The sequence below is a fragment of the Athene cunicularia genome (genome assembly GCF_003259725.1).
Source record: "Athene cunicularia isolate RWA chromosome 15 unlocalized genomic scaffold, athCun1 chr15_part1, whole genome shotgun sequence".
Lineage (NCBI taxonomy): Eukaryota > Metazoa > Chordata > Aves > Strigiformes > Strigidae > Athene > Athene cunicularia.
In genome coordinates, this window is record NW_020799121.1 from 8,954,970 (window position 1) to 8,968,745 (window position 13,776).

At 40.6% G+C, this 13,776-nt stretch overlaps 1 protein-coding gene across 3 annotated transcripts in view; it reads left to right on the forward strand.

Moving 5' to 3' along the window:
- The window catches only part of GALNT9 (polypeptide N-acetylgalactosaminyltransferase 9), a 155,646-nt gene that overhangs the window by 45,873 nt on the left and 95,997 nt on the right, over window positions 1–13,776 (forward strand). For all 3 annotated transcript variants that reach the window (XM_026859670.1, XM_026859671.1, XM_026859672.1), the window contains 2 exons: window positions 6,984–7,150; window positions 9,229–9,403. In XM_026859670.1, the coding sequence (XP_026715471.1) occupies window positions 6,984–7,150; window positions 9,229–9,403 (342 nt within the window). The remainder of the gene's footprint in view (window positions 1–6,983; window positions 7,151–9,228; window positions 9,404–13,776) is intronic.

The window sequence follows — 13,776 nt, forward strand, 5'->3', positions numbered from 1 at the left end:
ACTCAAGGTGTATTGCAACCATTTGTTTCTGGTTGATATTAAAGGACACTTTTCCTTGATACAGGAAGAGTTTGAGATTAGCACAGAAAAAAGGATTTGGCCTGATTCCTTTCTGATGAATGTGGGTGATTTATTTCTTAGACTTTTGGATGCAAAACAAGGAAAAATGTGTCAAAGAGATGTGAAAAATCTGCTGGGAATTCCCACAGTATGGAGTAGATTTAAGAGCTCAATTTATATAATCCTGAAAATGACCATCAGCATGACTGTGTATGAGAAAAGCTGAAGGACAGACTATTTTAGCTGACTTCCCCTGACTCCCCTTTAATATGAAGCACTGAAACACTGTGAGAGGAGGAACAGACACAGTTTGTACTCGGGAACAGTTGAGGACATGTCTTTATTTTAATTAACTTCTTCAGGGATAACTGCCGAGGACATGCTGCGTGGAGGGTGGCCAAGGGAGCAACTGAAGTCAGGTAGAAGTTATTCAGGGAACCTGACCACTTACAGACTGTAAAGTCCTGACAGATGAGTGTTTTAAATAATGTGTACTATGAAGATGATCTCTCAAGCAATAGAGAGGGCAGTCATTTCTTTGGCATTACATTTAATTCTTGCAAAACTGTCATCTAGTTTGTTCTTTCAAGAAGAATCAGGCAGTAGAGCTCAATGTTGGCCTTTGTTGCTTTGACAAATACTTTCTTTGCTGAGGACCCCAAAACTGGATGAATTCAGGAAATCAGCATTAATGCTGAATGTCCAAATACTGCCAGGAGTGTTACAGTACTTGCAGAGGTGGAGGGAAAACTATCCCAATTTCTTTAGCTGTCGCTCAGGGCCGGAAATTGACCCACCAAATCCTTTGTTCATCAGTGTTGATGGTTTTTTGGAGCTGCCTAGACTACCAAGCTCGCAGCACCAACCAGAATCTCACTGTATCTCGTATCTGTGCTACCCCAAATAAATTCAGGAAAGGGGAAGTGGTGTTGATTTTTATTCTTTATGATAAATCAAATTGGAGGCTGTTCCATAAGGCAACACAGACTGTGGAGAAATAGCCATGGTAAAAAGTTATCTTCTGTTATCACCATATTTTCTAGGCTTCTTCTGAAAACTGTTGCTTTTCTTTTTACCTTAGTTGTAAATATAATGTGTTGCTTCTCTCACAATTCTTCGCAAATGCTGTCCTTGAGCTGCAGAACAGGAGGAGAAAGCAAGAGCAAGTCTTGAACTCAAAAATTTACTGGTTTTTAGTTTGGTTTTTCTTTTTTGGATAGGGCAGAAAAATCCATCCTTAACAGAAGGAGAATGTCATGGCGTAATACAGTTAACACCTTCTATTGAGAAGGAGAATTAATTAGGAAGGAGTTGGAGCCGTGTGCCTGACAGATTCATGATCCATGAAGCTGATCAGTTTTGTGGCCTGTCATTGCTTTTGCCGTGGACTGGTCAGCAGTTGAATCCCATGCTGGGGAAGGAGATGTTTGCAGCTGGTCACATTTTCACTCTTGTGCCAATGCAGAACAAGAATGTAATGCTAGTTTATTTCTGCATCTGAAATTTACAGTTACATCTAGCACTAGCTGCAAAGCCTCGGTGGTTTTCTGGAGAAAGAAATCGGGCATTGAACTAGCCACTAAATGTAGTGATTTAGCTGTTGTAAATCATCTGTGCCTACAGAAGTCACAGCAGCATTTAGGTAGCAAAAAGTAACCATGTATGTAAGATTACTCTGAGCCTTTGATTTAACTGGGTTCAAAACACACATTGACCTGGTGATTAAAAGTAGTATTTGTTAGCATTAACGAGCAAGGATTCAATAATCTTTTTAATATTTATCTTTGTCCTTTCATTGATCATGTACCCGATGAAGTGCCGTTGCACCTCTTTCCCCTGCTGTGGCTATAAAACATGAACGCAGATTGTTTTGCAGCTTTCAAGGTATGGAGCATATTGGAGGTTCTTTGTGCTAGAACTGCAGAGGAGGTTTCTTCATTCCCAGAAATTTCATCAAGTTTCTGAAGGAGAGAAACCCAGTCATATCCATCCCAGTGGTTCATTGGAAAAACATATCTTGTATTAAATACTTTAAAGATTCATGAAGCAGCTTTAATTTTGTTTGCATTTCTTCCTGAAGGGTAAAGCTGTCAGAAATCTCTAAATGCATTGCCTAATCCATTTCCAAACTTTATTAAGGTCTTCAAGCAAAACTCATTTTTGGAGTTTAGCAAGTATGCAGACAGGAGAGAAGGCAGGATTATTCTTTCCCTCGTAATGCTGAACTACCTGCATGGCTGTAGTGTCAGCCCTTCACAAAAAATAGTACAACTCAAATGGACCAGTTCTGTAAGACCAGCTCAGTAAGACCTGCTCTGATAAATAGAGGACTTCCCATGTTTCCACTGAATCAGATACAAGTAGAGTAAATACAGCTACCAGGGAATGAAGGTTCAGACAAAAGAAAATTTCCCCTCTCTTCATTGTCTACGAGTTCACAGGACTGTCATGAGTGGGCTCATACAGCTGAGAGAAGTTTTTTTTTATTTTCTCGTTCTCCCAGTTTCTAATTGATGACTTTTTTTTGGTGTTCGTACATAGGGTTTTTTTTCCACGGTTCTGGTCTGCAAGCTGAAGAGCCTTTCCTGTTTTCTTATGCCTGCATAGACAGTGGTCACAACTGGGCTCATGGGTCTGGCTGAGAAATATTCATTTAAGGAATCGGTTCAATTGAAGGGAAAGAATGAGTGAAAATCCTCTTTAGAGTAGGGAAGAAGGATCTGACATCAAGCTCTCTGTCACATACAAAAGAAATATCTCTGGGTTGCCAGCCAAGCTCTGCAGTAGCCAACACAGAGCAAGGACATGCAAAGACTCTTCCCAAGACAACAGCAGGATGCCTCAGGTTTGATGCTTGGCATGTTGCACAAAGGCGCCTGAAGGGCTGTTTCACAATTAGGTCCAATCCATCCTCAGCTGGTCCATGGAAATGATTAGCCATGGCATCCTCATTCTTTGCGTGGGAGCACTAGTGCTAAATGCATCCAGCAGTGTGTTTCTCTGCAGCATACCTATCTGCCCTGGAGAGAGGCACTGCTTCTCAGGCCGACCTGAAGTCCTTTGCTGGTCGTACACTGTGAGACCTGATGACAGTTCATAATACTAATTTAGAATCACACTAATATTAAATGTGAGCTATGCCTGGCCAGCTTAGATCATCATTACTACCACAGAGGTCAAATGTATCTTCCCAGACTCAGTAGTGTTAGGCAGATGTTAATGAGGCCAAGATTCAGCTATCAATTACTGTAATTGTTCTCAGTTGCCTGATTGCCACAGTTCATAATGTGAACAGACCTAGTACAGAGAAGTGGAGACCATGGTGGTACCCAGCTCCCTTCCCTGGCAGAGTGCTGGGCATAGTGCTGGTGCTGCGAGCTCCCTGAGCAGGGCAGACAAGCCTCTGCTCCCTGAGAAGGGCAGCCTTAAACACCCCAGCACGTTACTGCACTCTGTCAGGTCTGCCAGAAATGGGTGTTTTCTTCATTTCTTAGCAAAGTCCTTTGGTGGTCAGATTGAAGCATATCAAGTTTTGTCTGGCTAGGACACCTTAGTACAGTTTGGTGTCTTCGCTTTCTGGTTACTTTTCTTCTCAAAATAAAAAATAACAGTGACTAGTCTCATGTTAAGCTCCTCCATTGTTAGCTCATAGATTTCTTGCCTGATGTTTTCCTTCTGTTTCCAGGCTGCTACTCCAAGCATTTTCTGAGAGGATGCCCTATACCTTATTAAAAGTCACTAAGCTCGTTATAGCCTTAATTTTCTTGGGACTTCTCTGGAATGACCTCTGGAATGACCTCTCTCCTGCTGCCATGCTCCAGAGCCAGAATCAAGGGCTGCACCTTGTCCTCCTGACACTCTGACTTTTTCAACCTGTCATACCGGCACAGGTGACTGAATGTTCCACTGCAATGCGCTCAGTCTGCTCTCAGCACCTTGCCAAGAATGTTGTAAGGTGACAGTGGGCATGGTGGTGCTTTGATGGTAGAGCATCCTTGCGTGTGACTTGCTAATGTCACTATTTGGCTTAGAGTGTCAATTGTTGGTTAGAGTTTCTTGGAATTAAGTAAGTATTAACTGTAAATTGCTTCAGCTGGTATCTAATTACAGAATACATTGGGAAGCACTTGGGCGACAATCCAACAAAGCACTTAAGCACCCACTGATTTTTAAGGAAAGGCCCCTTGACTGGGATTGCTTGTGTTCTCCGATATCATCAGAAGTGTTTGTTAGTGGACCAGTACTTTCTCCTGACTACCTCAGCACATCCATCTCATTTTCTGAAGTGACTTAAGGAGTTGGGAGTTCAAGGTTGACTGGAAGTCTGTAGGAAATAAACTCTTAAATCACTGTTGTACTTTGAAAAGTCTGCTCAGCTGGACAGCTTCTTTTGCTGTTCTTCATCCTTGCTGTAATAAATAAAATTATGACAGCTTTTAAACCACTACTAAATTCTGAGGTTTGCCTTTGCCCTTCTAGATGTTCCTGTTGAAGTGAGGGTACCCAAGGTATTCTAATATGGAATGGTTGGAGCACTCTTTCCAAAATGCAGACATATACAGTTTTTCAACTATGTCCTGCTAACAGCAAAAAGGGAGAACTGGCAGTAGGAAGGTTGCAGTGAGAAGTGATAGGAATGACTTAACCCTGGTGGGATAACAAATTCAACACAGCCTTTTATCTAAAGCAGTCCATGATGCCCCATAATGTAAGTAATCATTGAGAACTAAGGAATGAAAAGTCTTGTGAACTGGTGAGAGTCACACTGAGGATAATAATGCATTGATTTAATATGATGAAGAGCAAATAAAAGTGGAGGTTATGGTTTAGGTGTGCTGGTTTTAAAGCTTGGATTAGAAATACCGATTTTCTAAGAATATAAGTGGGAGGATGGAGGAATTGCACTGGGGATTAGTTCTACTCAGCCTTTCAGTCTGGACAGGAATGTGTGGCTATGTACCCAGGTGTTTCAGTCCACTTACCAATAAAACAAACACTTTTTGCTCCAGAAAAGTTCACCAAAACTTCTTGATCAGAAGATGAAGGAAGTCCAGACTAATCCACTGAGAACTTGTACTATCTCAGTGGTTCCCTGTTTTTTTATAGGCAAAATACTTTGGTCCTTCCCCAAATACCCCTCTGCTTCTGACATTTATGTTCATCCTACCTTTCCTTTGATTGCTTGTCCCTCTGCATGGCAAGTGTTGCTTTGACTGCCCTCTCATTCTCACTGCACTTCCTCCTCCTTATCCTTCATGGCCACAGCCTCCTTGCTTTGGCTACCTGGTTTCTTTGCTTCCCTTCTTTCCTGCTAGCTCTGAGTGCTGATGTAGGATCCCACCAGGATGCATGGCCTGGGGTGGGCTCCCTCCTCTTCCTCACTTCCACCAGCAATGCACCCACTCCTTGGGTACCAGTCTGATTTACTGGGATGCAATTTGCTATGTCCTGCTGATACAAGTGAGGCCCTGAAGCAAATTGCTGTTAGATCAGAGATGTCCCTCATCAAGGGAAATTTTGCAAGGTCCATGTTTTTAGCTGATGGTTCTTTCCTCTTAGTGAAGTATTCCTGATGGACGACTTTGATATGTTGGTGTGGTCAAGAGGAAAGTCAGAGTCAAAAAAAAATGCAAAAAGGAGGCTGTGTCAGAAAATTCACACCTCCTGTAAATCTCATCTTTATTCCAGGTTTGGCTTTAGATTGTGTAAGAATACTGCTTAGACAGAAGTTTTACATAGTGGCCCTCTGTATGGTACAGGCCACCAGCAAGCTGCTAGTAAGTAGCTATGGTAACACTGTAATCAATGACAAGTACTCAGGTCTCTGAGAAAACAGTGCTGGGATGAGTAGGAATTATGAATAATTGCACTTTAGTAGAATTCATAACTGATTTCAAGAGGTTACCCAACAGTCAAGCATTTGTTGCTCTCCCCATCCCCATGACTGCTGACAGTGGGGAAAAAAAAGGGACTGTTATGCCAAAGTAATGAGCAAAGAGGTCAGAAAGTTTGATAAGAGCAGGAAAAGTCATTTCCTGTGATATCATTAGCAGTATTTTAGAGAGCAGGTTCAGTAATTGCTATGGTAATTCCGAATGACTTTTGACTGTGAGAACACATAGGTAATTTTTTTAAGTTAGCATCTTTACTAGTGAGAGAGAATTCCACTAAATAAGGCAGCATGACATTACAGAGGGGCATGGGCTGGGGACTTGGGAAGCGGAGACTCTGCTCTGTGCTGTGTGACTTATCCAGGCCTCAGTTTTTCCTCTCAAAATGATCTAGGGCAACATACATGCATCAGGGAGCAAGCACAAAAGGAAGTTGTGAATTTAAGGATGCAGCTGCCTGTCAAGGTGACGTTTCAGATGGAGCAGCGCTATGTTGCAAATATTTCAGCGAGTGCATGCTCGTAAAACATATATCATGCATTTGATATTACTGAACAAACTACAAAATTAGAAAGGGTGGCAAGTGCTCTTTGTGTGGGCAAATGCAGAAGTTGCTCAAGTGAATACTGGTTTTGAAAGTATGAGATCTAATTATGAGTTAACAGCAGACCTTGTGATGGTTCCCCTGGGAGCACAGACAGGCAATAGTATTGTGGGCCTTTTCCAGGTAACTTTTGAGCAAAGTCATTGATATTCCTTTGGTCTTCAAGGGGTGCTTTTAACTTTATAGAGAATGAGAGCTGCTACAAGTCTTTGTGCATGCAGATACACTTTGGTTTTCACTGAGTTGATGGAAAGTTTGCCGCTCCTAGCTGCGTTGCTTCTTTTCAGCTTTTACCACACCTTTGGGGTTAGAAAGAACCAAGCCTTCAAGTCCCTGTATGCTGGAGAGCGATGAGTAGAGGACACTCTTCAGTGTATTTTACCTTCCAGTGGCTGCTTGGGTTTTAATTCTTTCCTTCTTCTCTCCAGGTGCAAACAGATGACCTATCCAGATGACCTGCCCCAGATCTCTGTCGTCTTTATATTTGTAAACGAGGCACTCTCAGTCATCCTGCGCTCTGTGCACAGCGTTGTGAATCACACCCCATCACACTTGCTCAAGGAGATCATTCTGGTGGATGACAACAGTGACAATGGTGAACATACATAACTTTTCCTCTAAGTACTGTATCCCATGTGGTTAATGGACATGAAATCTAAATCAAAGGGAGTTTGGTCACTACTAGCTGAAATTATTTTTTTAAAATGTTAGGATGAAACATCATTGAGTCATTCTGCATTTAAACAGCTGGAGGAGGAAGGCCATACATGATTTATAGCTAATAAGCTAGATCATAAGTTGGTGCAAATTAACATACCTCTATTGAAGTCAGCAGAATCTACAAGAGTTTGTGTTTGTCAGTGTGAGGGTTGATTGAGCCACTTGCACAAAGCGGTGAGTAATATTAGCTATTTGTATAACAAATAAACATTATGTGGATAATGTTCTGCTGATCATATTGAAACCCTCACAGGATGAATGACATTCATATAGGCAGTCTTAATATAGAAATGACACTTTTCTCCAAATTTTCACATCCAGAGGAATATTGTTATTAATAGACTAAAAGTTTAAATTCTGCTTCCAAAGAAAAGCGGGGCTACAGATTCTTCTTAAAGATAGTTTCTACTTTTTCACATGGCTTCTTCATGATTTAACAGGTGTTAATAATATCAGATTGAGTTTTTTTTTTTTTTTTTTTTTTTTTTAGGTAGGGAATAAATTAAGACTATGAGAATGAAACAGAATGAGCACAAAGGACATGCAACTTTCAGGTCATCTGGTTCATTAATGTAAAAATAACACTTCTGTTACAGCAATCAAAACTCACAGTATTGGTGAGGATATAGTGTGCTATTGATCAACATCTTTCACAGGACAGTTGGGTTTGAAGAACTTTCAGGAGACAGCTGACTAGCAGTGAATGTTGTGTTTTAGGTTGTTACACGTTAAACTTCTAGAACTGTTGCATCTTCTCGAGCCCTATTTGTTAAAATAAATCTCAAGCATTTCCTCCACAGATGAGCAGCTTTAAATCTGTATTTCAAGTTGCTGTTCCTCTTTGAGGTCCCTGAAGAGAAAGGAGGGTTGAGAGAGCAAATCACTAAACCAAAAATAACTTCTAAAACTTATAGATTTAAGAAACTTTTTGTCCAATTTTGCTTACTGTTATGGCAGTGTAACCTATGGAGTAATTATATGAGTGTTTGAGTCAATTCAATACAGAGAAGAATTGGATTCACTGTTTCTCAGTGAACTCTTATATGGCTTTTCTCTGTCATCCTTGTAGATAACTGGAGATTTATCAGGTCTTTGATTCCAATGATAATGATTCTACTGTGTAATATAGATCAGAAGAATGAGGCTTCTGATGTCCTGGAAGCTTCTACTAGTTTTCCTAATAAATATATTTGACTAAAAGCCTCATTATGAATAAGCTGCAGTGTAAAGGAATTACCAAACTAGATTGGTTTAAAAAAATAGAGACAATTTTGGTAATTTGCCTGTTTATAAGCCTATTGAAATGAAGCTGAATAAAGGAGTGAATGAGTTCTGCTCCATCTGTGGTGGAATGCCTGAAAATGAACAAAAGAGAAAAAGTCTATTTGAAATCTTCAATATCCATTTAGTTCAACAGGGAAGAAGCCTGGTATTGAGGATTCTTAATTATATTTAAGGGAAAACCCTTAAAATTAAGGGAAGTGAACTGTGATCCGAATTAGGTCTTGACCAAAAATTCATTGAGGTTATTTTCAAACTCTTACTGGACAACATAATTCAGGAAAAAAAGAGTCACGACTCTCCCATGTTATGCTGCTGTAAGGTCTAAATTGCTCCTCCAGAGACCAGGTATAACCTAATGCACATCATCAGAGAATTAGAATAGAAATTATTTAAAAACACTTAGACAAACTACCTCCTCAAAACAATACTCAAATCCATCAGGCTATATTAAACCCGTGCAAGTCTCTGATGCATAGAGACTTTCTCTGAGCTGATACACCTGAAGTGGTCCACGCCAAAACTGTGGTACTTGGTTTGTGTCTGTGAGACTGCCTAAGGGTTTAGGAATATTTAAGGATGTCTTTCCATTTCTGTTGCAGAATAAATCAAAGTAAAACATAACAAGGCTTTTTTTATTCTGAGTATTTGTGTGGTTTTTTTGTCCTGCAGTTGAGCTAAAATTTAATCTGGACCAGTATGTCAATAAAAGATATCCAGGTCTGGTGAAAATAGTGCGCAATAACAAACGAGAAGGACTGATTCGAGCCAGAATCCAAGGCTGGAAAGCAGCAACCTCTCCTGTCGTTGGGTTCTTTGATGCTCACGTTGAGTTCAACATTGGCTGGTAAGTTGTTGGCTGTTCCCACACTGTGCCCTATGTCTCAAAGCCCGTGAAAGAGATTTGCTCAGCAACAGGGAAGCTGAAAAACTGTAGGGATGAGACAGCTGTAGGCTGGTGTTACCGCATTAGCAATTACTTTTGAATAATATTCTTGATTATTGCAACAATGCCGACAATCTTCTGCAATGGCTGCAGATCCATAAAAAAAAAGCTGTTGTGCCTGCTATAGTACAGCTCAGTGGAGGGAGAAGTAATTTAAACCACAATGAATATGAAACCTCCAAAGCAGTTAAATGGGGAGACACCGTTAAGGAGACTCTTGGGCTGGAGGCAGATGCGTGCTTTCAAGTACTTTTTTTAATGTCCTTGTCATTTTCTATCATTTCTCCTTAGAAACTTGAATACCAATCTGATTTCCTCATAAATTTTCCTGCATTTGCATTTGAGGGAAACACTGAATGATTTCCTTCGTTTTTAATGGGGCTTGAAATTAGCACGCCTTTCCTCATCCCCTTTGTTTTGCAAGGGAGCAGTACTGACTGGCAAGCACAGTTTTGGGTTTAATGGGCCAGATCGGCACTTGGAGTAAATCTTTGTAGCACCACTTAGTGGCCAATATTTGGCATTACTGGAAGTCGGAATTGAAGGAACCGATATGTACAGTCAGCTGAAAAAGGGCTACTGGGACCTTCGGTATGTAAAATGTGTATTTTCCAAAGATAGGCTGGTATTTGATAATGATGATGCAGGGTTATGGTGGAGCTGATTATGCTCTGCAGTTCTGGGAGATATCCCCAAATTAAAACTAAAAATAGCTGTCCTTACAACCAGAGAGAAACTTAATTGCAAAGGAGTGGAGTGTTTAGTTTTATATGTTCATGAATATCCTTATAAAATGGAAGATGCAGTAAGGTGTCTTGTAGTGGACCTGGTTTATGTTCAGTCCGTTTTCTTCCCCGGGACTATGAAAGACTATAATAGCAGTTGTAGTTATTTTCTAGAAGCTTAAGAGCTGGTTTAATTAATTTATTTACTTTTAAAGCAACTAGAACTTTCAAATCGTTGCAAATGTTCATGTAGGGTAATATCAGGTACAGGACAGAATCGGGCTCTGGGGAGAGCATGCTCTGGGCGCTGTTCCCAGTGCTTGTCCTGCCCAAGCTGCCGTTTTCTGAGCTTTGATGAGAATTTTATTATCACTTGTATAAAGGACATTGAGATCTTACTGAAGTACCCAGAGGAGTTAGGCAATGGTGTCAATAAGCAGGAAAGGGTTTTGTGGTTGCTTTTGAGTTTGCTTGGGTTTATTTTTTAACCTTACTGCTTTGCATTAATGTCAGAAAAGGTTGAAATCAGCATAGCAAGAACCTAGACTACTCAGTAAATGAGAGTTTGTGTATATCGGAGATAAAAAGTGTTTATGTTTACTGCATCCTCCCTGGTGTACTCTCCTTTCAACAAGTGTGCTTAAGTCTCAGTAATACTGCTGAGCCAGTCTGCAGCTGCTTTGAGACCACTTGGCTTCTGGAGTAGCTGCAGAGGACGAATGAGAACTGCAAATGTGCCCAGGAGCATCACGGATTCAGAGCTGCACGTGGAGGCTCAGAGTGTTCCCTTCTGGTGCTTCTCCCGTTGCTTCCCTCAACCTTTGGGGCTGCTGACAGCCATCTCAAACCTTATTCTATCTGTTTCTCCCTACTTTTAATTCTGTCCACCTGTGCACATGCAGTTGCCTGTCATCTCAATTTTCATCTCATCTTCTTTTACTAGGAGGGACTGGAAGTCCTTCCATCTGGACTGCTTTATTTTTTTCCCACTAGGTTAACATTTCCCCTACTCCATAACCATATAAACTTGATAGCCATGCGGGAGTATCTTGTTAAAGTACTGCTGTTTTACTCTCCTACTAAGTCTCATCTTGCATGAATATTTCCCCCCATTTTCAATGTATATTCATGTATTCAGAGGCCATGTGGATTGCTCCCACTCAAAGCTGTCTATGGATTATTTGCAAGGCAATTAAAAGGAAGCCAGTTCTTTTACCACGGAAAAGAGCATTACCTTTCTGTTTGGTTTGTGTTCCATCTAAAAGTCAAGTACCTGCAGTGCAATTTTAGTCTTTCAATCTATGGCTGCTTTACCTGCCTAATCAGTTGGCAGATTAATTCATAAAGAATCAGAGGAGGACTTCATCACTTTCTCATGAAATATGCAGGACTCTGACAACAACAAAACTTTCCTTTAAACAATAGTTGCCCCATTTATGGGTGAGCTTTTGCCTTATATTGCACTACAGCATTTTACAGGCTCTCACAGCATTACTCTCCAGGGACACTTCTTCTAAACTAAAATACAATCTGGTAGGATATAAAAAAAAATACTCTACAACCTGGCAGGTCAAATTAACTATTGAATTATTTATTTTGCTGTGCTTAATTGCTGCTTTTTGCTTCTCAGGTGTTGAAATGTATTAGCGCAGAGCAGAGATTTTCTACTGACCTGTTCCCCTTAAGGCTTTTGATAGTGTGAGCCAATACTGCTCCTATGAGAGCAAAAGTGGAGAGGACTAGCTGAAATGGAGGCAATTACCATTAATTCTCAAATGGAATTTTAAATTAAAATTACACGATAATGTACGTGTACAGTTCACAATGCAAAAATTCTACCTGTCCTGCAGTAGAACCTTGTCTGGTTTTAATGGTTACTTAATGTCAATAGGAGTCAGCATCTAGAGTCAGCAACCCAGCAGATGCAATAGGTATGAAAATCTCTTTGAGGGCATATTTAAGCTTGTGTAGTTGTTTTCCCTTCAGTCCTCTGAAGATTTCAGCATTCCTGCTCTGACTTTTGTATTAGGTCCACCCACTGTGCATTAAGCAACACATGGTAACACTGAGTACAGACCATTGCATTCTGGCTGTTAATTTTGTGCTTAAGATGTAGAGTGTTATATAGACTCCTGACTTTGAGAGTGGGGAAAGAATAACGTGACAAAGAGAAAGGAACTTCACTACATTATATCTGGGATCAGGAAAGAGAGATAGCAGAGATTAGGTGTTAATTCTCTGGGTGAGAAAAAGGACACATTGAGTGAAGGAAAGCAGAAATCAGTAAGGGAAAGGCAGAGACCACAATAGATTAGCAGCCATAAAGAGGGTGCTAGGAGCCATAAAAGAAGACATAATGATAGACTATTATACTTGCATTCTATCTTAGGAATTGCTTTTGCTCCTATCACAGAGGTAGTATCAGAGCACTGAATGGAGTTATGCAGTACTGTAGTAATTAAAATTCTGCCAGACAAAGGAGTATCAATAAGGAAGCAGTGGAGTAAGAGGATTTAATCAAAATATTTCAATATACCAGAGAGACAGAGACAGCCCGACATGGAAAAGAGGACCTGTAATATAAGCCCAGTATCCATCAGATTGTGCCACACACATCCCATCATTATGGATTATCCCTGAGGTTGGCAGTGATTTAAAAAATATAGAAAACTGTATTTTAATGAACTAAGAAGAGCTAAAGATCAAGATCCCTAGGTCTTTGGCTGACACTTCACAGATGCTATTTTATACTGTAATATGTAGTGCAATTTGCTGCAGTGGACATAAACAATGGATTCTTGAGGAATCCATTTCTAAATCCATTCCTATTTCTAAAGGCCATAGGAATTTGTTTTCCTCTAATCTTCTACTGACTTTGGTTATCCCAAGTACCCTGTAACAGAGACATGGTTATGCTTTTGTAGGGCAAAGTCACAAGATGTTTTGAGTTTGAAGCTCTCTTGTTAATATTTTCATGCAATGTACTGGAAGCCAATCTTTACCAGCGGGTAAACTCCCCATCCTCCCTGTTCAAGCTCAGGTGGCTCTTCAGGGACCTGGCAAGGTCCGGGTAGTTTTTTCCTTCTAGTGATGGAAGAGCGGAAGGTGAGGGTGAAATTACATTTTCAGTCCTTCTCCTGCGCAGTCCCTCCCCTCCGGAGGGGTCAAGCCTATCGCTTCTGCTCAGGACACGGTTCATTGCAGCATCCCTGGTACCATGCTAAGTTTGATGTGGGAAGTTTTTTTTATGCAAATGCAAAGGAAAGGACATATGTTTATTGAGGGAGTTTTTTCTTACCCAAAGCCTCTACCATCACTTAGGATCAGTTTGGTAACTTAACGGAATACGTGTTTTAGATAGAAAAAGTGAACTAATATTATCTGAGCGAAGAGGGAAGCATCCAACATAAGCCACGAGAGCCTTTCAGATTCGTGGGACAGTGCCAGCTTACATACAGAGGACATGCCAGAAAAGCAACTTCAACTATTCATCTACCTAAACAACCTAGAGTGTTCATTGAAGCATCCTCATTGGTTTTCAGTGGTGCA